Raw genomic sequence first — 23306 nt, forward strand, 5'->3', positions numbered from 1 at the left:
ACATAATCCACACATCAAATGAGGTACAAGAAGAACGGAAGAGTGGCCCCTTGTTCTGGAAAGACTCAGTGAAGCAGTATAGGGCAAAACCAGAACAGGGAAGTTTGAAGGGGTGGTGGGTTGGAGAACAGAGGGAGGGAAGGGGGCTTATGGGACTTTCGGGGAGTGGGGGTCTAGAAAAGGGGAAATCATTTGAAATGTAAATAAAAAATATGTCGAATAAAAAAAAAAAAAGAAAAGAAACTGGAGAAGAGCCTTGAGCACATGGGCACAGGGGAAATTTTCCTGAACAGAACACCAATAGCTTATGCTTTAAGATCAAGAATTGACAAATGGGACCTCATAAAATTACAAAGTTTCTGTAAGGCAAAGGACACTGTCAAAAGAACAATTTTTTTTTTCATTTTTTCCCACTTAGTATCAACCACATTTTTTAAAAAAGCAAAATTCAGATATTTGTCTTAATTGTTTAAGACAGTCTATGATGTGGCATCATAGTTAAGGGCACTGAACGACTTCCAGAGCACATGGTCTCCTTTCTGAGCACCTACATGTTGGCTTGTACTTCCTGGAATTCCAGGCCAGTCCAGGGGATGTAATGCCCTGCTCTGGCCTCTGCAGGCCTCAGGCATGAATGGGGTAACCAGACATACATGGTGGGGGAAAAAATATACATAAATAAAAAATAAAATAGCCTATGATGGGGTTAGATTTCACAGTCCTTTCAACCTTTGGTCAAATATTAATTGCACTGCTTTTCTTACAGATGCTGGCCTGGAAGTAAAAGTAAAAGAACCACCAAAAGGGATGATCCCCCCAGGAACTCAGCTAGTCAAGCCAAAGGTTGACCCTCAACCCAATAAGGTCAGTGTGGGACAGATCAAAAGTGGAATTGGTCAGAGATTTAAAATTTTTCATTCATGCCTCAATGTAGCTGTCAGATATCTAACATTTTACTTGATTTATTGCAGAACCCCTAAATCAGCCTGAAGAGCAGTTCATAAGAATTATTCCTCTCAAATTGTACAATTTTGCCTTTTTTGGCTTCTTTATATATTTTTTATTGTTTATGAGTGTTCTGTACATTCTTATATTAAATGTTTACTATTAACAGAAAGTCTACTGAAATTACATGTGAGAATTCAAGGTTAAACATTCTGTAACATTCTGAAAAGAAACATTAATTTTCTTATATCTAAAAACTAGCTAAAGGGATTTGAATAAACTTTTTAAAACTATTATAATGTAGTTTATATTTTGTCTTTCTAAAAATTCGCCTTTTCTATTTTTGTTATATATCTTCAATACTTAAAGTGGGAAATCATAAAATATATTAATCATTGATATCAAATATTCTTCAGTACTTAGAAGTATACTTTTATTGCTGTTTTAAGGATACAGCTAGATAACCAGCTACAGATGATTGTGAAAAAATGTTAAGATTGTACTTCTTTTAACTGTATGGGCTTTCTTATTTTCTAAGTAATAAATATCCTGTGTTTTCTCTGTCACTGTCAAATCTGTTCTTTTCTCAGATTCGAAAATTTGTGGCCAAGGACAGTGCTGGTCTCCGCATTCGGAGCCACCCTTCCCTTCAGAGTGAGCAGATTGGAATAGTGAAAGTCAATGGAACTATCACTTTTATTGATGAGGTAATTAATAAATATGTATGAGTAATTTATTTTGGACAGAAAATCTTTTGTAATATTTGCATAATAACAAGGAAACTATGTTATGTTATTGGGTTCTAAACAGTTTAGGAACCGTTTCTTTAACTTATCAGTTTTTTTTAAGTTTTTTCTTCCAAAGTATTTTAGTCATATTCATCCCTCCAGCAACTCCTCCCAAATACATTTTTCCCAACCTACCCAACTTTTTGTCTTCTTTCTGCTTTTTTATTATTATTTTAACAATTTTCTTTGTGGGGGGCGTTTTGCCTGCATGTATGTCTATGTAGCATGTGTGCACCTGTGGAGGTCAGAGAAGAGCATCAGATCCACTAGAACTGAAGTTGCAGATGGTTTTGAGATACCCAGTAGGTGCTAGAAATCAAACTCAGGGCATCTGTAAGGGCAGCCAGTGCTCTTCACCAGAGAGTCATTGCTCCAGACCTTCCTTTATTCTTTCATCCCACCAAGTCCAAGCTGTGCTGGCCCTAACTCTTGATGGTCTTCACTGGAATGTCCTCCATTGTCAAGGGCTGCACCCTTAAAGACAGCTGACTCTCCGTCTTCCAGAAACTACCAGCTGCCACGAGTTTCTCAGATGGGCTGTGGGACCATTCTCCATGCTGGGGTTTTGTCTGCCTTGAACTCTTGAAGGTCTTGTTAATGCTTTCTCAACCACCAGCAGTTCTGGTGTGTCAGCTGCACTGTTGTTGCCAGAAAACACTGGTCCTTTTCATCACTTACAACGTCACCCTTAAAATCCCTCCTTACCTACCATCTTCCTAAATGATTGACGGGACTTGGGCCGAGGGAATGTGCCACAGATGGCCTGTTCCAGACCAACGAGTCTCTTCTCTGCATCCTGAACAGAAGTGAGTAACTGTTGGTCATCATGTTTTAAATACAAAAAAAAAAAAAAAAAAAAAAGAAGAAGCTACTGAGGTGCTTGTATCTATATGTCAATTAGGCATCAGTTTAATACTATGTCCATCTAGTATGGTAATAGTAGTGCACTCCCTCTAGGGCCTATGACCTATCTAGTCACAGGTTCCTGGTCTAGACAATCGTGCTACAGCTAGGTACGACTGGTGATTCCTTTTCTCCTCTGGTAGTATGCGTACTACCTTCCAGCACCATGAAAAGCAGCCACTAGTGATGCATCTTCCAGTGAGCACCACCTTTGGGAGCTCTGTGTTCTGTGGGGCACATGTGTGATCTCTTCTGCAATAGGTCTTACTGTTAATGTCTGGATGGTCACCTAGAACAGTGGCAGCACCCTAATAATGTTTGGGGGGTCTTTGGGTCACTTGTCAATTACCATACTAGATGGACATAGTAATTAACTGATGCCTAGTTGACCTATAGATACAAGCACCTCAGTAGCTTCTTCTTCCTTTTTTTTTTTTTTTCCCAGAACATGATGACCAACAGTTACTCACTTCTGTTCAGGACGCAGAGAAGAGATGGCTCGGTCTGAAACAGGCTGTCTACAGCACATCTCCTCTGCCCAAGTCCGGTCAACAACTCTAAAAGAGACAACCTATTCCTGACTGATAAATATAGTTATCTGTAAAAACCTATTAGAAAGAGATATCATTTAGAAAGACATGGCAGATGACTGGAGAAGTTTCCCTGCATGATCAATAGTTGAATGCCAGTTACCACCTGTGTTTCAAGGCTTATGTTTCAAAGAGTTTGAGAAATCTTTTGAAAAAACTATGGGATATGTTCATTGAGGTTAACATTTAATTTATCCCCCCCTTTTCAGTAAAAACTGGGAAAATTGCACTTTGAGCATGATAAAAACCAGTTGAACATAGCAATCAAAACCTATAAAAATATTACTTTATAAATATAGACAAATTTTAAAAAATTTTAGATTGTTTTGAAATATATTTCTTGGATTGCTTTAACTTTGGAAAGCCCAAGGAATATTTTCCTGCAGGCTACCCATAGCCTGAATAAAAGACATGGTCCTTTGAGAAATGACTAATTTTGCTATTAGATTGTTACATTTAATTTTAATCTTACATTTAATTTTATTTTACATTCTGAAAACTCATAAAGTAAATATAACCCCAAAGTAAAAAAGTTTTAACTACAAAATGAAATTAAGCTATCTTTATCTATTGTCATGCAACAGCTTACATACTTAATCTTTTTTTTTTAATGAATGTGCACTATCTCTTCTGATCTCTGAAGCTAAGCAGGGTTGGGCCTGGTTAGTATGTGGAAGGGAGATGTTAATCCTAAGTATAATTCATGAGAGATGTTGCTCTCACAATGTCACCACGGAAATGATCATGCTGCTTTAATATCCCTTGCTTGCCTCAATTTCTCACACATTTATCTTCTCCTAAAACATGCAGACTCTCCACTTCCACCTTACCCTCCCTCCCTGCTTTGCTCCTCCTCAGTCCTCACTGCTCCCTGGTGCTTACAGGAAGGCAAACTTGCTTGGTATCTTTTTCCCTAGATCCACAATGATGATGGCGTGTGGTTGAGACTGAATGAGGAGACAATAAAGAAGTATGTTCCTAACATGAACGGTTACACAGAAGCCTGGTGCCTCTCTTTTAATCAACATCTTGGCAAGAGCCTTCTGGTCCCTGTTGACGTAAGTGAAAGATGGTTTTTAAAAGCATCAGAGTTGCACTCTGTCCTCATTATAGATCTTTCTTTAATTAAGGCTTTTCAGTTCTGAGGTAATTCGTACCTATGTCACCTTTACTTCAAAAGTGCTTGAGTGCTTAAGGGCTTCAGTGTGATGAAAGTGGAATTTGGCAGGGATAAGGCTCTTAATGCTGCCAGTGGTAGTAGATAATAAATTATAACTAAACATAACTAATTGGCTTATTCCAGCATTGTAGGGGAGTACCAGGACAGAGAAGTAGGAGGGGGTTGATAGGAGAATGGGCGGCAGGAAGAGGGCTTAGGGAACTTATTGGGAGGGGGAAACCGGGAAAGGGAAAATCATTTGGAACGTAAACATAGAATATAGAAAATAAAAATAAAAATAAATAAGAAAATAAAATGCTTACACGTTTTTTCTTATTCGCAATGCTTTTTAAAATGAATTTCACCCAATATTTAAGAAACTTAGAGTTACTATGCATTCAGAAACAGGTATAAATGTGGGCTTGTTATGTTGACAGTTTGCAGTAGTTTCTGTGTTATGTCTACCTTTGGATCCTTTGTTTTGATTTACAGTACTGTTATGTTGATATGAGATGCAATCTTTAGACTTCTATCTAGTGATAGTAACTATGAGAGAATCATTAGATCTCCTTGATAGTGCAGGAGAATGGTTAAGTCAATGTTCACTGGAGTCTGTCATAGGAGCACTACTTTATAGCCTTTCTTCTTCATTAAGTGTTCCTATGACATTACTAATAAGTAGCATTGGTATTAAATACTTAGAAATTGATAGCTAGTTGTCATAGCAGGATGATAGAACTAGCTGATAGGTAGTGTGAAAATTAGGTTTCTCTTTTTAAGTTGTACATTTTAAGAGTGGAAAGGGCTTAATTCTTTCTCTCATTCCAACTATTTATTGAATTTAGTTTCCTTTATTTACCTTCAACCTGTGTGTTTGTGTGTGTGTGTGTGTGTGTGTGTGTGTGTGTGTGTGAGAGAGAGAGAGAGAGAGAGAGAGAGAGAGAGAGAGAGAGAGAGAGAGATTGAGATTTTAGGTTTAAGCTCCTTAGTGGTAAGGACTAATTAAGGATTGTCACTCAAGGTTGTTGTTTCTACAGTGTTAAATACTGTAATTTACTCATCTTAGTCTTTCAGTATTGCTTGATATCTATGTTGAGTGTTTTTGTCTGGTATAATCATTGTGCGTAAAATAATTACTCACATATGTGTGTGCTTACCTTGTTTATGTCATGTCATTCTTACTGTGACGCTGTCTTGTTAAGTGTATTGTTCTCATTTTTCCAAGATTGTAAGTGTTAGTGTAACTGGTGCTAGAGTCCTACTTGTGATTCCACAGTGTATGTTTTATGTTAACACACCTTGGTATAATGGAGAAACAAGTATAAGTATAGTAAAAAAGATAAATAATTGCATAATTTATTAAGTTGGTTTGTGATAAGCTGTTTAATAGCTTAAGAGATAATATCTAAGGCAGATGTGAAGAAAAAGGAAGAAGTTAGAGTAATTTAATTCAAAGTAATAGAACTATTATTCACATCATTACTACTAAGTATAAATTGCCAATTTAAGTAAGTATGAATATTTGTAATACTAGTTATTAAATATAAATGAGTATCACAATGTGAAAGGTAAATAAGTCAATTTAAGTTTTTAAAATGAAGTTCTATGAGAGGATAGTTCAAGCAGTAAAGTCTTTTCCTTGTGGGAGGTCCTGAATTCAATCTCCAGCACTCACATAAAATCCAGAGCAAACTGCTCGGTGCTCCAACCCTAGTTCTGGAGACACAGAGCAGGGGTATCTCCAGACCTGCCTCAAGGTGAAAGACAGTGGTTCTGAGGCTGTCACCTGAGGTTATACATATAGACATACTGACAATACATGATGTAAACATAAAAATGAATAAATGAAAGCTATAAAGCAGTATTTCTCAACTTTCCTAATGATAAAACACTTTAATATAGTTCCTCATGTTTTGGTGACCCCCCCAACCATAAATTATTTCATTGCCACTTCATAACTATAATTTTACAACTTTTATGAATCATAATATAAATAACTGATATACAGGATATCTGACATGTGACTCACAAGGGACTTGTGCCCCAAAGGTAGAGAGCCACTGCTCTAAAGTTAGTTACAACAATATGTTATATATCTTGTCATATCCATCTCTCTTTACTTACATTTTCCAAGATATATGTAATAAATGCAAGTAAAGAGAGATGGATATGACATCAAAGAGCTGTTATATGACAGAGAAGATGGTGGTGACTCACACCTTTAATCCCAGAACTCAGGAGTCAGAGGCAGGCAACTCTCTTAAAATTCAAGGCCAGCCTGGTCTACAGAGCAAGTTCCAGGATATCGTGGGCTACACAAAAATAAACCCTACATCAAAAAATAAAAAAATGTTAAAAAAAAATCACAAAACATTTTTAGATGTTTATTTTTATTATTGGAGATTTTCAAGACTTAAAATTTACATACCCAATTCTTCATGTGTTTTGTCAAAAAATTGCAAATATTGTAAGAATTATCTACTCAATATAATAAGAAATATTGAATAGAAAAGAGATTTTATACCCAGGAAAGCTAATGAGTGTGTTCTGAATCCTTTGAGAGATGAGAGTGTCTGAACATATTCATGTACTACACAGATCACTTTCTATTTAGTCTAATTGTTGTTCACCTAAAGAAAGTATGCTGATAATCAAAAATTAAGAGTACTAAAGATTTGGTGTAGATTAAGGGAAGGTTTGCTGTCTTGTGAGTCCCTCATAGTACCACCTATTGACACTTTGCAAATATTTCTTGCATTTTATAGACGTTCACTTGAAATGCTTAATAACTTCTGGCAGTACAGGTTTGACATCCTTCAGACTCCTTGTCCTTATGTGTATAGTAGCATATTTTAATATTAATAGTATTAAGTCATTATTTAATTCAGCAGGAATAAATATGTCATCTTTAAATTATTATAAGCAGTTAAAAGGATGCTGTAATATATATACAGTTGATTTTCTTATATTTTTTTCTGCTTTAAAATTAGCAGCCCTTAGTGCTGTGCTTTTCTAGTAGAGTGATTTTTTTTTCCACAAGCGTTTAAAAATGTTTTCACTGTAGTAATTAACTTATGTAAAGTCTTCTGTTCCTTGAGAAACTTATCATAGAATTGAACTTTATTGCTTGCTAATTTAACTAGGTTTCTAATATGCACTAATATTCTAACTTTTTAGAAAAAATTATTTATAAAATAGGATTTAAGAAAGAAGTAATTCAAATTATAATATATGTATCTCTGTACTGTGCCATATTAATCTTTGAAGTTATATAGTATAAAAACTTAATTTGTCTTTTGTAATAATCAGAAATTGAGACTTTAGATAAATTACTATTTTGATAACTATTCATATGATTAGATGAAATATTCCTAAACCTTCAAAATAAACTAATTTCTATTTGGTAAAAGTCTTAATGCTTGTAAATAATTTAAATTTAACATTTTTGTAGTCTGAGAGTTTTCTGCAATTATAGGAGCTAAAGCAAAATATATAAAATTAGAATTTATATATAATTAAACAAAGTTTTTTTCACTGGCAATCTGTTGCCATAGCTAAAATTTTTAATATCATTGTACATGTTACTGACTTAGCAAACACTTAATTTGTACAATGAAAATAAGATATAAGCGTAAAAAGTTACCATATTCACTCTCTAATACTGAATCAATTTGAAGTGTTTTTAACAATTGCTTGTCATGTTGCTTTTAGTATTAAAATCATATATAATAATTATGAAAAGTACTTTTTAAATGTTGATATTTTATGTCCAAATGTCTACATCACTGTTCTCAGGGAGAACAGCCACTGACAATCACATTTTCATATCCATTGAACAACCAATATGTATATCATTTTTCTTCAGAGCGGCATTTTTAAATGCTTTGTAAAGATTTCATTTTACCTAAATAGAGAGGACTTATTGGCCATGCATTCCAAATTTAAGGGGATAATGGCTCTGGTTTCCTGTTGTTTTAAATTTATTTGCCTATATATTACTAGAAACTCATTTTTACATGTTTTATATTATATAATTGCTATTTGTAAAGTCTATATTATGTTTATATATGTTTCTGTATTCACTCACACATACTTTAAGGAAATAGAAAGAAGCAAATATCTTTTTATTGTCTAAAATAGCATAAGTGATGAAGTATTTTAGTAATTCTTTCATGTTAAAGTCTTCAGGGATGTATACTTCAGTTAACATTTGAGTGCCTCATTTGAATAACCTGTTAGCACAGTCCTTACATAAGCAATACATTTATGGTATGCTGCTGCATATTGACTGTATTTGAGTTTTAGGTAAAATGAAGTATAGGTTGATCGTGTGATGTATCTGTGCAAACTATATATTACACAAATTGTTATTAGAATGTGAAAAATAGGATTAATGTTATCATTAATTGTTTAGCAAAATAATTTGGCACGATTAATCATGCCAAATCATGATTGATTATGATTTCCTAAGCTTTGAGATAAACCAGTTACCTTTTGATAAAAGATTAAGCTTGTGTTTCTTTATGCTTTTCTTGAATTTTTTGCAAGTAGTTTCTCCTAAGATTCCTTATTCTTATTTCTTTTTCTTTTTTCATTTATATAGGGAGGGATATTTTAATGATTTGGTTTTCATTTGGGTTAAGGTTTTTTTTTTTTTAATTTTGATATTTAAAGTGATGGTTTACATACATGCCATTATTATTTGTACGTGTTGCATTTTCTATGTAGTCTCCATTGCTGGCATCTTTATAAAACAACAGATTGTTTTTTGTCATAGGCTTGTACTAGAGCAAATAATGTTCTCGCTTAAGGGTCTCGGGGTTTCCTTCTTACACTGAGTCCTAAGTCTAACAGCAAAGTCTGCTCTTGATGTTAATAAATGGCATGACACACTACATCTACGGAGAGCTTTGGACAAAGCCTTGATTTTCAGAACTTTGGTGTGTGGTTTACTCAGGTGGCTTCAGTTTCACTTTAGCAAAATTGTATTTCCTATTGGTGCTGGAGCTCAGAAAATGTTACTGTGAAAGCATCTTCTGCAGATGATACTCTGTTCCCTTTCCTTGTTGATATTTTTCTTTCTTAAACTTTGTTGCTCAGAATATCTTTAATGCTAGCCAAGGAGTCAGGGATTTGGACGTATTTTCATGGACTTCCAAAGCTTTTTTCCCCCAGGTGAGTTAACTGTAAGGAACAATAAGCATTTCCTGCTGTCTCAGCATGTGCAACAGGTTTTACATTGTCTTTGAGGTGTTGCTTAGGATTAGTAAACTGACAAGTTACCAGGGGTGGGGGGAGGGGGAAATGTGCAAGTGCTACAGTGTAGTTTCCCCTCTCCTTTCCCTCCAGGGTGCTAAGGCTTTAAAGAAGCAGCACTCCTCACAGGGCTTCCCAGCTGCAGGGCTGTCTCCAGCAGTTCGCTCCAAGTTACTTTGTCAGAATAACCTTACATAGGTAGTGGTGATGTGGTCTTAAAACTCTTCTATTCAGCTCCAGCCTGTTCTTTTTGAATTGTCCTTTTAAATATTTATTTTAGATAAGGGGTTGGGAATTGAATGAGAAATAAATAAATATAAATATATATTATAAATGATTGAAATCCACCAGTTTTATAATCTGGTGTCTGATCTCACATTGCTGTACTAAAATGTACTTTGTAGGATTGCTTAAGAATGACATCCACAGTTATAATGTTATGTCCACCAATTAGTTTCATATGGTTTAATACAAAAGAACTTTTCATCTTTAGAAAGAATGCATTGTTTTCTAGTTATCTTATATAGCTTCATTATGATTAGATAAATACTGTCCTTGCTGACAGGTTAGAAGGGTCTTAGCTTTGCCACGGTTCCTCCCTTGTTCCCCTTGACACACATTCACTGGGGAATCTTAGGAGTGATTCAAGAAGGTCATTGAGTAACAAAGATTTTTTTATGCTCAGGTTGTGCATTTTGCTGTTATTTTTAATGTCAACATGAAACGTTAAAAAACACAAGAGTTTCCTCTTCTGACATAATATATTACTGAAGTTTACCATTGAGAAGTAGGAACTTTTAAGTATTTATTCAAAAATCTTGTGATTATACTAGCACTATTCAAAGTTTATATCCTAGTATACTCTTAAATTTATTTTTAATGTTCTCTTTATTTTTATAGAAGTGTATATACAGATTTTTACAAATATATATATTCATAATCATATGTCTATTTTTTTACTTTACTTACAAATCTAGTATTTTTTAGTCACTAATGGCCTCATTTAATAGTGATATATGCAGTACATTATAATAAATATAAATAAATTATTGCCATAGTATATATTTGTTTTAGGAAAATTTTCTGCTCTTTCATTACCACCAGGTAATTTACAAAGTATCTTGTGAGGAGCCTAGATTATAGGTACATACCAGTAATCCTCCCACTTAGGAGGCTTGTTAGGTACTAGCCAGTCAGCCCTGCATAGCAAGACTTAGTCTCAAAACAACAATAAAAAAACTAATAATTTTAATACATTACTGAAGTACATATGAGTTCTTGAATCTACATGTATTTTTGCTCCAGTATTTATCTTTAGTAACCAATTGTCTATTTGAATATATATATATATACATCTGCTAATATAAAGATACTTGTAGAAATAAAAATCTGCTATAAAGTTTATCATGTGTAATGCTACTATTGTTATTATTTATATAACTTTTTCTTATTCTTTCCTAATTTTATATGTGTCTCATGGTTATTTCTAACTATGTAAATACAATTCATAGAATTTATAATACAATATTTAAAGGTAGGCTTGTTTGTTTTTAAGACATGTAGTTGTGATTCAATACTTGCCTAAGTTCAGTCATCAACACTACAAAGAAAACAGTAATATGGAAACAGAAAAACCCCAGTGTATGCATATTGCTGTATCGCCCTGTTTGTTCCATAGGAAATATTTCATCACAGTATTGACATTCAACAGGAAATACAGAGTAGGATCTTTTCACTTAGAAATAATACTTTTTAATGTAGAAATTTAAATACAGTTTATTTTCTTTAAAAATGTATCTTTAGTGGCAATCTATCCTCTCTACTAAAAATAGGCCTTTTTTTTTTCTGCCACTAGCATTGATATGTCACAGAATAGTGCTGGCCTAGCAAATCTAGAAAGATATTTTCTTTTGTACTGTGGTTTGCCAAGATCTTATAAGCATTTCATATACTATAGTACTGCATTTCTCTAATTTGGAGGTGAGAAAGACAAAAATTCAGTTAATTTCCTGTTCCTACTGGGTTTTTTTCTCCTCAAATTTATTTTAAATATCAATGTTTAAAATTGAATAGTTTCTTTAGTAGTATTAGTATTGGGTATTATTTTAATTATATATTCTTAATTGGAAATCTTATAGACTTGCTCCAAAAACTCTTAAGATTATGAAAGTGGTAATAGACTATATTTTGTTTATTTTCTTTTCCTATTCAATTTTTTAGGAACCTAAAACTAATACTGATGACTTTTTCAAAGACATGAACTCCTGCTGCCCACAGGAAGCAACAATGCAGGAACGTGATCACCCGTTCTTGAGAGGCGGGCCAGGCATGTACAAGGTAGTGAAGACAGGGCCTTCAGGCCACAACGTCAGAAGCTGCCCCAACCTTAGAGGTATCCCAATTGGAATGTTAGTTCTGGGAAACAAAGTCAAAGCAGTGGGAGAGGTATGGATTCTTGTAGCTTCATGACTTTATGATACCCATTCTTATTGTAATGTAATCAAGCATCACTTTTTTCCAGATTGTCATTTCCATCTCAGGTTCTTAAATGTTCATGTTGTGGACTTTTACTTGGTTTGGAAACACTATGACATAATTTTCTGTGCTTTAAAAAATTATTCTCATAAATATCTTGTGAAAACAATATTTGCATTGTTTATATTAACATGTAATAACATGTAAGTTATATTGTATATATAAATGCTCCACATTTGGATATAGCTTTTCATTATTCTAACTGTATGTTATGGGTTGTCAGCACTTAAAACATTCTCTATGAATTGGTACAGAGATGTGACCCTTCAAAAGTTTTCGTTTCTTTGTTCCCATTCACAGGTCTCACTGAAGTCCTGAGCAAATAAAATTATTCTTTAGACCACTGTGGCATTTGCCTCCGCAGATAAGCTTGAAGATGTAGTGTGTCATGCTATTTCTCAGGGTCAGGGTCATTTCAAAGTACACTGTAGGCACCAGTAACCTAGGAATACTGCCTATACTTCCTTAGGACATTTTAGGCCTAAAAAATAAGCCTTGGGTTTTGGGCATACTTGAAATTATACAGAGATGATCTTTGTGATTTAAAGATATTATTTTAATTAAAGGCTTACATAAACAGTATTTCATAGATGTTTTAAATTCTGTCTTACCTCAGGCTGTGGTCTTAATTTCAGAATTTCACAGTAGGAATGTGATGGAATCATTACATTGTTCACAAACATTTAAGCATTTGTATTGGTTTTCAGCCTGGATGCCCTGAAAGAGTTAAGCCAATCAATCATGCTTTCTGTTATATACCAGGTAACCAATTCTGAAGGTGCATGGGTGCAGCTGGATAAGAACAGCATGGTAGAGTTCTGTGAGAGTGATGAAGGAGAGGCGTGGTCCTTAGCTAGAGACAGAGGCGGAAACCAGTACCTACGGCATGAAGACGGCAAGTTGGCTTCAATTTGTGATTTGTTTTCATTAAACTTTTAGTATACGTACATTTTATGTTTATTGCATTATCTTTCCTTAAAGAGGTTTTCGAATGTTTATTTTTTAAGTAAAAGAAAATCTAAAAGTTTAAACATCTTACAGCTAACAAAGGAGACTTGTAAAATCCTTGCATACTAAATGAATGTCCACAAAGGAGGAGATCACAAGAATGCTGAGAGCAGAGTCATGTCTTTGTTTAAACGTAAGACCAGGTTGCTCTTGCATTACCAACATTGGCTTGTGTGCCTCACTCTTTACCGTGAGGCTGGATCTGAGCTGGAATTTCAGTTTTCAAACTAATTTCAGTATTATGTGAGGAAATCACATTTAGCTGAATTTTCTCTCAAGAAAGGAAAGTTGAATAAATGCAAAGCATCTGTGTATGCATCTATTGTTGTCTGAACTAGCTTTCCATGCTGTTTGCCAACATTGATATCACCAAGATTCCTGTCTTGACCCCTTTTGTTTTTGTTGATGGTGACAAAACTTTTATTTCTCATTGTCTTGAAATCAAGATGCTGAGTCTCTTGAGGACAGGCTGTCTTTATGTCCCAGTTTGTAAATAATTCTGATACTTACCAGCTAGCTCATTATAGGCTTATGTAAATGCAAGCTAGTTTAAAACGTCATAGGTATGATATCAAAATAGAATTTTCAAAAATATATAACTATTCATATATTCATATATATAGTCTTTATTCTTAATTTAGTGTCCAATTTATTTTTATAATGCCCATGTGTCTATTTTTCGCAATAAGAGGGGGCCACTTAAAAGCATATATCCATTTTTTATAATTTCCCTATTTACTTGATTAACAAAAGCAATAATTTATAATATGCCTCAACCTGTTAAGATGGTCTGACTGAGAACCAGATTTAGCTCAGATCTTCCTGAGGGATTACTTTAAATCAAACCATTTCAAACTCTAAGGATTTTCTCTGATATATGAATAGGGAAAAACACGGACAAAATTTAACTGTATAGCTGTGACTTTTATTGTAGAACAAATTCTTCTGGACCAGAATTCTCAGCCTCCTCCTCCAAGCCCTTTCTCAGTACAAGCTTTCAATAAAGGGGCGAGCTGCAGTGCTCAAGGATTTGACTATGGCTTGGGAAATAACAAAGGTAGGCCTCTGAATGTGAGTCTCTTACTGCGGAGACTTCAGGAAAGTCTTGTTACTTTTTACTCATTTTGTCCTTCCCACATGTTGTCATTAAAATGTGTTCATGCTAAACTAAGACTCAAAGTGCTTAACAGGTGTTCTTTTTCACAATATTGTATTATATCAATTTCTGCCTAAGTTTCCTGGATTTCTTACTCAAATTGATACTGTTTTAAATCCTTCTGAACTTGTATTCTAAAGACCTAAATCGCTACATCTAGTAAATAATTTGTAACATGACCTGTTATTAGGAGATAAATGCAAATGAGCAACAAAGAATTTTCTTAAGCAGTCCATTAAAATTTACTGTTAGAAATGTCGAATATGAGCTTCATGAGTTGTATGTGGTTTAAATCTCTGTTAGATTACAGTTATATGAAATATTCCATTTGAACATAGTATGAATAATGAACTAGAAATCTGTAAAACTGAAACAACTAAGGTATTTTATTATGAAATATATAGCTGTTCATACATTAATGAACAGGTCAACATCATGGAGAGTCTAAAGAATTCTTCTGGGATAGTTTGCTCCTGAAATTAGTTCAAAATTGCCTTTATGGATAAATTCAGATATATTCTTTCCAATGTATCTAACCTTGGCTCCTTGAAAATTTGCAATATTGTGAGAAGTCAGCCACCCCCTGAGGAATAGGGGAGGAGGGTTGACAAGGAAGTAGCTTGACTTTTAAAATTTATTTTAGCCAGGCATGGTGTCTTAGTCTAGTAACTTCAGCACCAGAGAGAGAAACAGATGGCCAGCCTAGGGCATATAGTTATATTTATCTGACTTGCAGTTTTTTAAAAATTAATGAAATACAAAATTCCATTGATGTACGATAAGCCACATTTATAATTGGCTTCATTAATGTCTGCAGGTTTTCCTTTTCTGTCTTGGCTGGGTCGCTTTCACAGGCTTGTACAGCTTGTATTTTCTCTTACCTCTGTTAACTTACAGAGAAGGTGCTAGCTGGGCTCTCTTCAGGTTCTGTTTTCTCTAGTGTTGTCAGCTCTTAAATGAGAATGTCACTGTTTACTTACTGCCACTGATCCTAAGGAACAATGCATCCAAATCGGTGTTGCTTTTAACGTGTGCCTTCCCTGTGAGCCTGTCACTGTCACTCTGCTGACTGCTCTCACATGGTAACTCAGTCTTTAAAACTAAATGGAATTTAATCAAGCAATGTAAAAATAAAATCACTTTTTAAGAAATGTGTTGCTGTAAGCATTTATTGAATAGAAATAAAAAGTACTTTTAAAGTACTTTTGTAAATATTGTTTTAAAATAACATTCATTTAGGAATATATGTGTATCTACTGAGAAAATATTACAAAGGTTAAATTTGATGAAATGTGTCTACTATTTAACTGTTTTCTCTTGTTTGTTTTTTTTTTACTGCACAAGATTAAGAAATTTCTTGCAAAAGTATTTTGATTTAGAACAATTCTAACAATTCTTCAAAAACTAAAGTATTTTCTGGAATCTGAAGTGTTTTGTTTTTTTTAAAAAAACTCAGTACTTATGCAATTTAAATGCATTATTTCATATAAATATGTACCACGTGGCAGCTCAATTGAGATTTTTTTATTTAATTTAGTAAATATAACCGGAAATGCATTGTCAGTTTCTTCATTGACCTGACTGAAGGCTTTCCTCTAAAGTATTTGAAATGTATAAGTTTTCATAAATACAGTTTTTCATCTAATTACATTATTTCTGTCCTTAAGCTAGTTTATTAATATCCTTCATATTTATTATAAGGAAAAATACTGATCAAATTAGGTAACGCATTCATTTTTTGTATTATAGGAATTATAAAATTTAGCAAAAGAATTCCTGCTTTTGCAAAAAATACAGTTTCCTTAGCAGAAATCATTTCTAGAAGAATGTGTTGACTTATGACTGTAGTTGCATTGCTGAGTTGGAAATATACTTTCTCTCCATTGAGTATACATTTTAAGAAAATGAAGTTCAGAAGTGAATATTTCCTGCATGAAATACTCTGCAGAGGAGGGAGGGTGGCATTAGTTCTTACTGAGAACCATGGGACAAACACCTTTTACCATACCTAAGATCTTCATTCCTCTCTGTCTCGTTCTTTCTCTCAATTCAGTATTAATAAACTTATATATTCCTCACAGATCCTTTATCTGTCACAAATAATAGGGAATTATATATGAATTTTAATTAGATTGGCTTCTGTTGACTACTGTATAAGACTGGGGGAGTGTGTCCACTGAACACCTTAAACCAACTAGCATGTAGAATCAGCTCCCTAACGTGAGAACAGTGATCACCAGCCTCCCCTTTCTGAATCGGCAGAGCTGTATTTACTGTTAATGTACTTGACTGTTGTAAGAGCACCATTTACTTTACCATTTTGGATGTTATAAGTAACAAGTTGTAGTTTTGACTGTTTTGCCCACTGCAGGTGATCAACTGAGTGCCATATTGAATTCTATTCAGTCACGGCCCAATCTCCCAGCTCCTTCCATCTTTGATCAAGCTGCAAAACCTCCCTCTTCCCTAGTCCACAGCCCATTTGTGTTCGGACAGCCCCTTTCCTTCCAGCAGCGTCAGCTTCAGAGTAAGTCTGTCAGCCTTCTGCCTCCTCCAGCCTTTCTGAAGCTTGTCTCTAGTTACGGTCAGCCTATTAGCCATGACCTCAACTGACTGCTTTTGCTTAAGTAACTGTTATCCCACCCATATTTTTGAAGTATTTAAACTGTTCAGAGCTAAGATGTTCTGCACCTAAGACATTTGTTTTAATTAAATATTTATAAATTAAGGAGAGTTACTAAATCTGACCATTGTTCTATTTTTAATTCTAGTAAATTCATACTACAAAACATGTTCAGAAAGACATTTTTTATTTCATTTTATTAATATGCATGATTTTAGTAAGCATTAATTATAGTAGTAACTTCCATTGTTTCATTGACTTTTTTTGTTATTTGCCACAAGTCCAAAAAGAATCAGCCTGTTTTGCTAAGGCAGTTAGGGGAAAGGGAGGCACTGGTGGTTTCTTCTGCATGAACTTGATCTCCATGAACTGTAAAGCAGTTTGGAGTTCCATGGTGCCTTTAACTTGTCATTGCCTCACCACCTTTGTCCTTTGTCCCTCGGGCCTTATTTTGGTCATTTGGTTCCAGTGTTACAATCTAGGGTACCTCTATCCTTTACTTAACCATAACAATGGCCTACACTGCTTTAGAACATAATCTCAAACAAATCACACTTAACCGAGTGTTCATTTCTCTTAAAAGCCTCCTGAGCCTTTCCACTAAAATAAACTGCACTCTCACAACAGTAGGTTCTTTTGGCATTCCAATTTTCCTGTTGTCTGATTAAACACACTGAGTACCATGTCTATGGAAGCCTTACTTTCCAGCTCTTTTGGTTTGTTTGTTTGTTTGTTTGTTTGGGGAGATGCCTAGAATTCAACTCTGAGTGTTGTGTGTGCCTCAATTTATGGATCCATTATGTGGTCCTCTCACATGACCACTTCACTTATACCGCATTCACAGTTAAGCCTGAGTTACTATGTTACAGCAAGACTTTGGTAACTGTTGTTAGGATTACTTAAGAGAATACTCGAGATTCTAGGCAAAAATTATATTATTCACTGTTGTAGTATTATCAACATAAATTAAAGACAATACAAGTATGTGACCTTTCATGGGTTTATATTACATAACAAGCATGTTTAATACAGAAGCTTTGGACATGCAATTGCTATCATTTTCTACAGTATTGACATGTCTATTCTCTTAAGACTTTCAGGGAAACAGACTAGTGAGATATACTTGTTTTTCCTGTCTATGATAAGCAGTATTTGAGAAGAATGAAAATAAAGTAAAGACTTAATCTTGACTTATTAATTCTATGATGCACCAGCTATTTTATCATTACATGTGCTCTGGTTGTAGGATGTTCTAAAGTGGAAAAACAATACAGTCAAATGAAAAATTCTTATTATAGAAACTCAAATTCATTCTAATTTGATTGTAATAAGATAAATTTGCCTAATAATGGTCCCATATGTTGGCCTAGGGATGGGTGTTTGTTTATGATAAAGCACTTGCTTGTTCTGTGTAAGGCCCTGTAGTCTCCCCATGAAGAAAGATGACAGTAAATTTGATTTATCCAGCTATGCTCTAGTTGCAGATGTTTTTATGCCAGTATCATTTCATACACATTATGTGTATCATTGGTACCAACTCTTTTTTTATATATAATTTTTTGTTGTTGTTTATTCACTTTATGCCCATTGACCCTCCCAGTCACCTCTCCCACAATCCTTCACTCATCCTCCTCTTTTACTTTGAGTGGGTGGGGAATCCTGGGGATTCTCCCTCCCTGGTACTTCATGTCTCTACAAGGCTGGGTGCATCCTCTCCCACTGAGGCCAAAGAAGGCAGCCCAGCTAGAAGAACATATCTCATAGACAGGCAACAACTTTTGGAATAGCCCCCTTTCTAGTTGTTCAGGACCCTCCTGAAGGCCAATCTGCACATCTACTACATGTGTTCCAGGAGGCCTAGGTACAGCCTGTGTATGCTCTTTGGTTAATGGTTCAGACTCAGAGTCCCAAGGGTCCAGGTTAGTTGACTCTGTTGGTCTTCCTGTAGAGTTCGATCCCCTCTGGGTCTCTCAATCCTTCCGCCTGTTCTTCCTTAAGAGTCCCAAAGTTCCATTCACTGTTTGGCTGTCTGAGTCAGCTGCTCGGTGAAACCTCTCAGAGGACATGTTTCTGTTTTCAAGTATAACAGGGTAACATTAATAGTGTTAGGGGCTGGTGCTTGCCTGAGGGAAGGCTCTCTAATCGGGCCTGTTATTGGTTGGCCATTCCCTCAGTCTCTGCTCCCTCCTGCATTTCTTATAGACAGGATATATTTTGGGTTGAAAGTTTTGTGGGTATATTTGTGTCCCTAGTGCTCCAGTGGGGTTCCTGCCTGGCTACAGGAGGTGGCCTCTTCAGGTTCCCTATCCCCAATGTTGTGAGTCGCAGCTAAAGTCACCCCCATTGATTCTTGGTTGCCTAACCTCTCCCAGTTTTCTGTGTAGTCCCGGAGAAGCCCTGTACCTCCTCCCCTGTCAGTGCAGATTTTCATTCATTTGCATGGCCATCCAGCCATCTCTCCTCATTGCCCACACCTGATCCAGAGCCCCTTATTCCCCTTCCCATTTCCCTCCCCCCCCCAGTTTCCTCACTCCATCTGCCTCTTAAAACCATTTTGTTCCCCCTTCTAAGTGAGATTCAAGCTTCCTTGCTTGGACCTTCCTTCTTGTTTGTTTAGCTTCTTTGGGTCTCTAGAGTGTAGCACGGGTATCTGTTACTTTATGACTAATATCTACTTACAAGCGAGTACATACCATGAATGTCCTTTGGGGACTAGGTTATCTCACTCAGGATGATATTATCAAGTTCCATCCATTTGCCTGTAAAATTCACGATACCTTGTGGAGTAGAGAGATAAACAGAATTCTTAACAGAGGATGGCTGAGAAGCATGTAAAGAAATGTTCAAAGCCCTTAGTCATCAGGGAAATGCAAATCAAAACAACTCTGAGGTTCCATCTTAAACCCATCAGAATGGCTAAGATCAACACCTCAAGAGACAGCACCTTCTGGGAGGACATGGAGCCAGGGGCGCACTCCTCCATGGCTGTGAGAGGGATTGCAAACTCTTTGGAAGTCAGTTTGGTGCTTTCTCAGAAAATGAAATAGTTCTTCCTCAAGATCCAGCTATACCAATCCTGAGCATATACACAAAAGATGCTCCACCATATCACAAGAACATTTAATTACCTATGTTCATAGCACCTTTATTCTTAATAGCCAGAAACTGGAAACAACTTAGATGCCCCTCAACTGAAGAATGAATAATAAAAAAAAATGTAGTACACCTATACAATGGAATACTCAACGACTAAAAACAAAGACATCATGTATTTCTCAGGTACCACCAGTTCTTTACCACCACCTTTCAGCAAATTTAACTGTGGCCTAGGTAGATTGCAGCAATGATTCTAAGTCATTACTATCTTGTACTCCAACATTGGGAGGTTCTTAGATCATTTTCCAATCCACACAGTCTCAGCAGAGTATAACTAAACTCTGTCTTCCAAATTCCAGAAATCAGAAGTCTCTTTAGTATAACATTAAGGAAATATGGGGCTAAAATATAATCTCAATATTTGAAAATAATTTATTCTTATTTTTCATATCATGTTAGGAAAGTCAGTATAACAAGTATTTATTAAGACCAGAGCTTTTATTGCTCTCATCCCACTATATTTTATCTTTTTATATACTATGTTGTATTTAAACCACTTTCTTGTTCTCACTACCAAATGAGGATTGCCTTACAGTTTTATGTTAATAAAGTAAAATATTATTTCAGTGATGATATTCACCAATTTAACCTATACTGACAGCAGCACTAAGCAGTAACCACACTTTATTTTGGCACGTTAATGGATCCTTATCTGAAGTCATACTCTGATTGACGAGTAAAACACACATAGAGGGTGACTAAATGATGTTCCCTAGAAGGTTGCACAGTGAAGTAAGTGGCAGTAGCTGCGTCAGACTGTGGCTGCAGACGGCAGACGTTACACTTTATCCTCACCCTGTCTTCCTAAGTGCTACACAGCCTACTCCTTAATGAACATTTTAGAAGTTCTGTTTTGATAAACTGACTCCTTTTTATAATTCTACTTTCTATGTATTGCATTAGAATAAAAAATTTCCTAACTATTGTAACTCAGGTTTTCAGTTAACTAGACAAAATCAACAGACAAATAAAGTACCCACATGTTAGGCTTAGCATTTCTCTTAGCTTTATTTTTAGTACTTTCTGGGATATTTGCTTTCACTCTTATTCTTTTTTGCATAGTTTTTCACTACTTTAGAATTGAAAATAATCTATGAAAATAATCATTTTATATGTGTGGGTTTTACATATACTTGTTTCTGTCTGTGTCTGTGTGCACACACATACAGGTGCATATGTGTGGAGACTAGAGGTCAACATCTGGCTGCTTTTTGAGCCAAGGTCTCTCACTGAGCCAGGAACTGGCTTACTGATTGTGCTAACCAGTGATTCTCTAACCAGTGATTTGAGGGGTCAGCCTATCTCTGCCTCCTCAGAGCTGGGTTGACAGACATGTACCCCAGCCCCAAGGGGCTGCATGCTGTGATCTAAACCTCATGGTTCCACAACAGACACTTTACCCACTCAGTCACCTCTCAAGCCCCCAAACTGGTAATTTTTAATTGTCAGAATTATTTTATATCAAATTATTTTAAATATGATATAAATATTCTTTTTATACAATAGAATATTGTGCAAATAATAATTCTATTAAAGAATTATTGTTCTAGAAGAACATTATAACAGATTTCCTTTGTGTGTGTATGCCAAGTTTAGGATTTTTCTTTACTATTCTACATTTAGTAACTTTAAACTTATGGAATTTGAAAAACTAATAAGTGCTGCCAGGCAGTGGTGGCGCACACCTTTAATCCCAGCCCTTGGGAGACAGAGGCTGGAGGATATCTGAGTTCAAGGTCAGCCTGGTCTACAGAGTGAGTTCCAGGACAGCCAGGGCTACACAGAGAAACCCTGTCTCAAAAAAAGAAATAAAAGAAAAGAAAAAGAAAAAGAAATAAATAACTGCTTTAGGAATATGTTTCCATCGCTTCTCGGCCTTTTGGCTAACTAAGATCAAGTGTAGGATTATGTTTCCAGTGAGCAAAACTGAGAAGGGTCAACTATGAGTGAGGGTATTACATTCCTAAAATAGTAACCAGGTTTTGTTTTGGATTGTTTTTTGTTTGCTTGCTTGCTTTTAAGACAGTGTCTCACTGTGTAGTCAGGCTAGCCTGGGACTCACTTTGTACATGAGGCTAGCCTTGAAATCACAGAGATCTGCCTGCTTATGATCTTTCTTCAAGTCAATAATGATAGTATGTGCAGTGTGACTAAGATAGTCTACACTCCTGAATTGCTCATTCAGTGCAGTAATTTCCATTATATTATCCTTCCTAAAATGTCATTTTCAGTTCTCTCAGTATTGCCCAATAGGAACCTAGAAAACCCTTGGCAGTGGCCCACCTTGATGCTAGCACATAATGGGAAATTTATAAATAGAATGCTAGAAGTGAATTTAATAAATACATTTATCTTTTTCTAAAATAAGTGCTCAACCTGGATTTTATTTCATGCACATGTAACATTGTATTATAACCCTTGAAAATTTTCTGTCAGAATCCACAGTCATTCTCATGTTATAGCTCTCTAATGGGTTACATATTTCTGACAGTGAAATTTATCATTTTTTAGTCAGTGCTTAATTGTTGACTTACTTTAAATGATAATTTATGCCATTTTTTCCATTCTGGGAACCTGCACTTTTGTGTATTTGCCACAAGAGGGCAACAGATGCCCTGATTTCTTTGAGTGTGGTATCAGGAATGGTCCAGAAATCATGCATTCAGACCCAAACCACAAGTTTTTAGATTGCTTTACTTATTAAAATTTGAAAGTTTTACTGTTCACTTATTTTTGTACACAAATAATAAATTTAAAGCTCAGTTTTTGTGACAGTAAATAAAGTGATCAGGGGATCTGATACTGGGAATTCAAAACAAAGAAATGAAAGAAGTAAAGACATAGGAGTACAGAGAAAAGGTTGTTTAAGGTGAGTTTTCATTAGAGTGGACGTGACACAGGACTGGCTGTGACGAGCTAGTGGCACCCACAGCAGCAAGGTTTGTGGGGGCTCAGGTAGGGACTGCAGAGAAGCCAGATTATTCTTTCATTATTTTTACTGTTACTATCTTTAGTGAAGTATTTAATGTCCAAAAGATAGTTCATGTTGTAGAAATGAATTAAATGTTTGGTCTCACCTGTAGAATTTAATTATTTTTAAAAATGCCTTTTTAATGTTAATAAAGTATTTTATCCATTAACCCTTCTTTTGTAAATAGTCTCAGTATGTCCCTAGTCACACTTTATT

At 35.2% G+C, this 23306-nt stretch overlaps 1 protein-coding gene across 13 annotated transcripts in view; it reads left to right on the forward strand.

Annotated features, from left to right (window-relative positions):
* The window catches only part of Mycbp2 (MYC binding protein 2), a 228396-nt gene that overhangs the window by 155148 nt on the left and 49942 nt on the right, over window positions 1-23306 (forward strand). For 6 of the 13 annotated variants that reach the window (XM_052190750.1, XM_052190753.1, XM_052190751.1 and 3 more), the window contains 8 exons: window positions 767-864; window positions 1536-1652; window positions 4144-4284; window positions 9486-9560; window positions 11862-12086; window positions 12939-13071; window positions 14119-14241; window positions 16688-16867. In XM_052190750.1, coding sequence (XP_052046710.1) covers window positions 767-864; window positions 1536-1652; window positions 4144-4284; window positions 9486-9560; window positions 11862-12086; window positions 12939-13071; window positions 14119-14241; window positions 16688-16867 — 1092 coding nt within the window. The remainder of the gene's footprint in view (window positions 1-766; window positions 865-1535; window positions 1653-4143; window positions 4285-9485; window positions 9561-11861; window positions 12087-12938; window positions 13072-14118; window positions 14242-16687; window positions 16868-23306) is intronic. The other 7 variants (XM_052190755.1, XM_052190756.1, XM_052190757.1 and 4 more) reach the window with 5 other exon arrangements.

The sequence above is a fragment of the Apodemus sylvaticus genome, chromosome 8 (assembly GCF_947179515.1).
Source record: "Apodemus sylvaticus chromosome 8, mApoSyl1.1, whole genome shotgun sequence".
In the NCBI taxonomy this organism is placed as follows: domain Eukaryota; kingdom Metazoa; phylum Chordata; class Mammalia; order Rodentia; family Muridae; genus Apodemus; species Apodemus sylvaticus.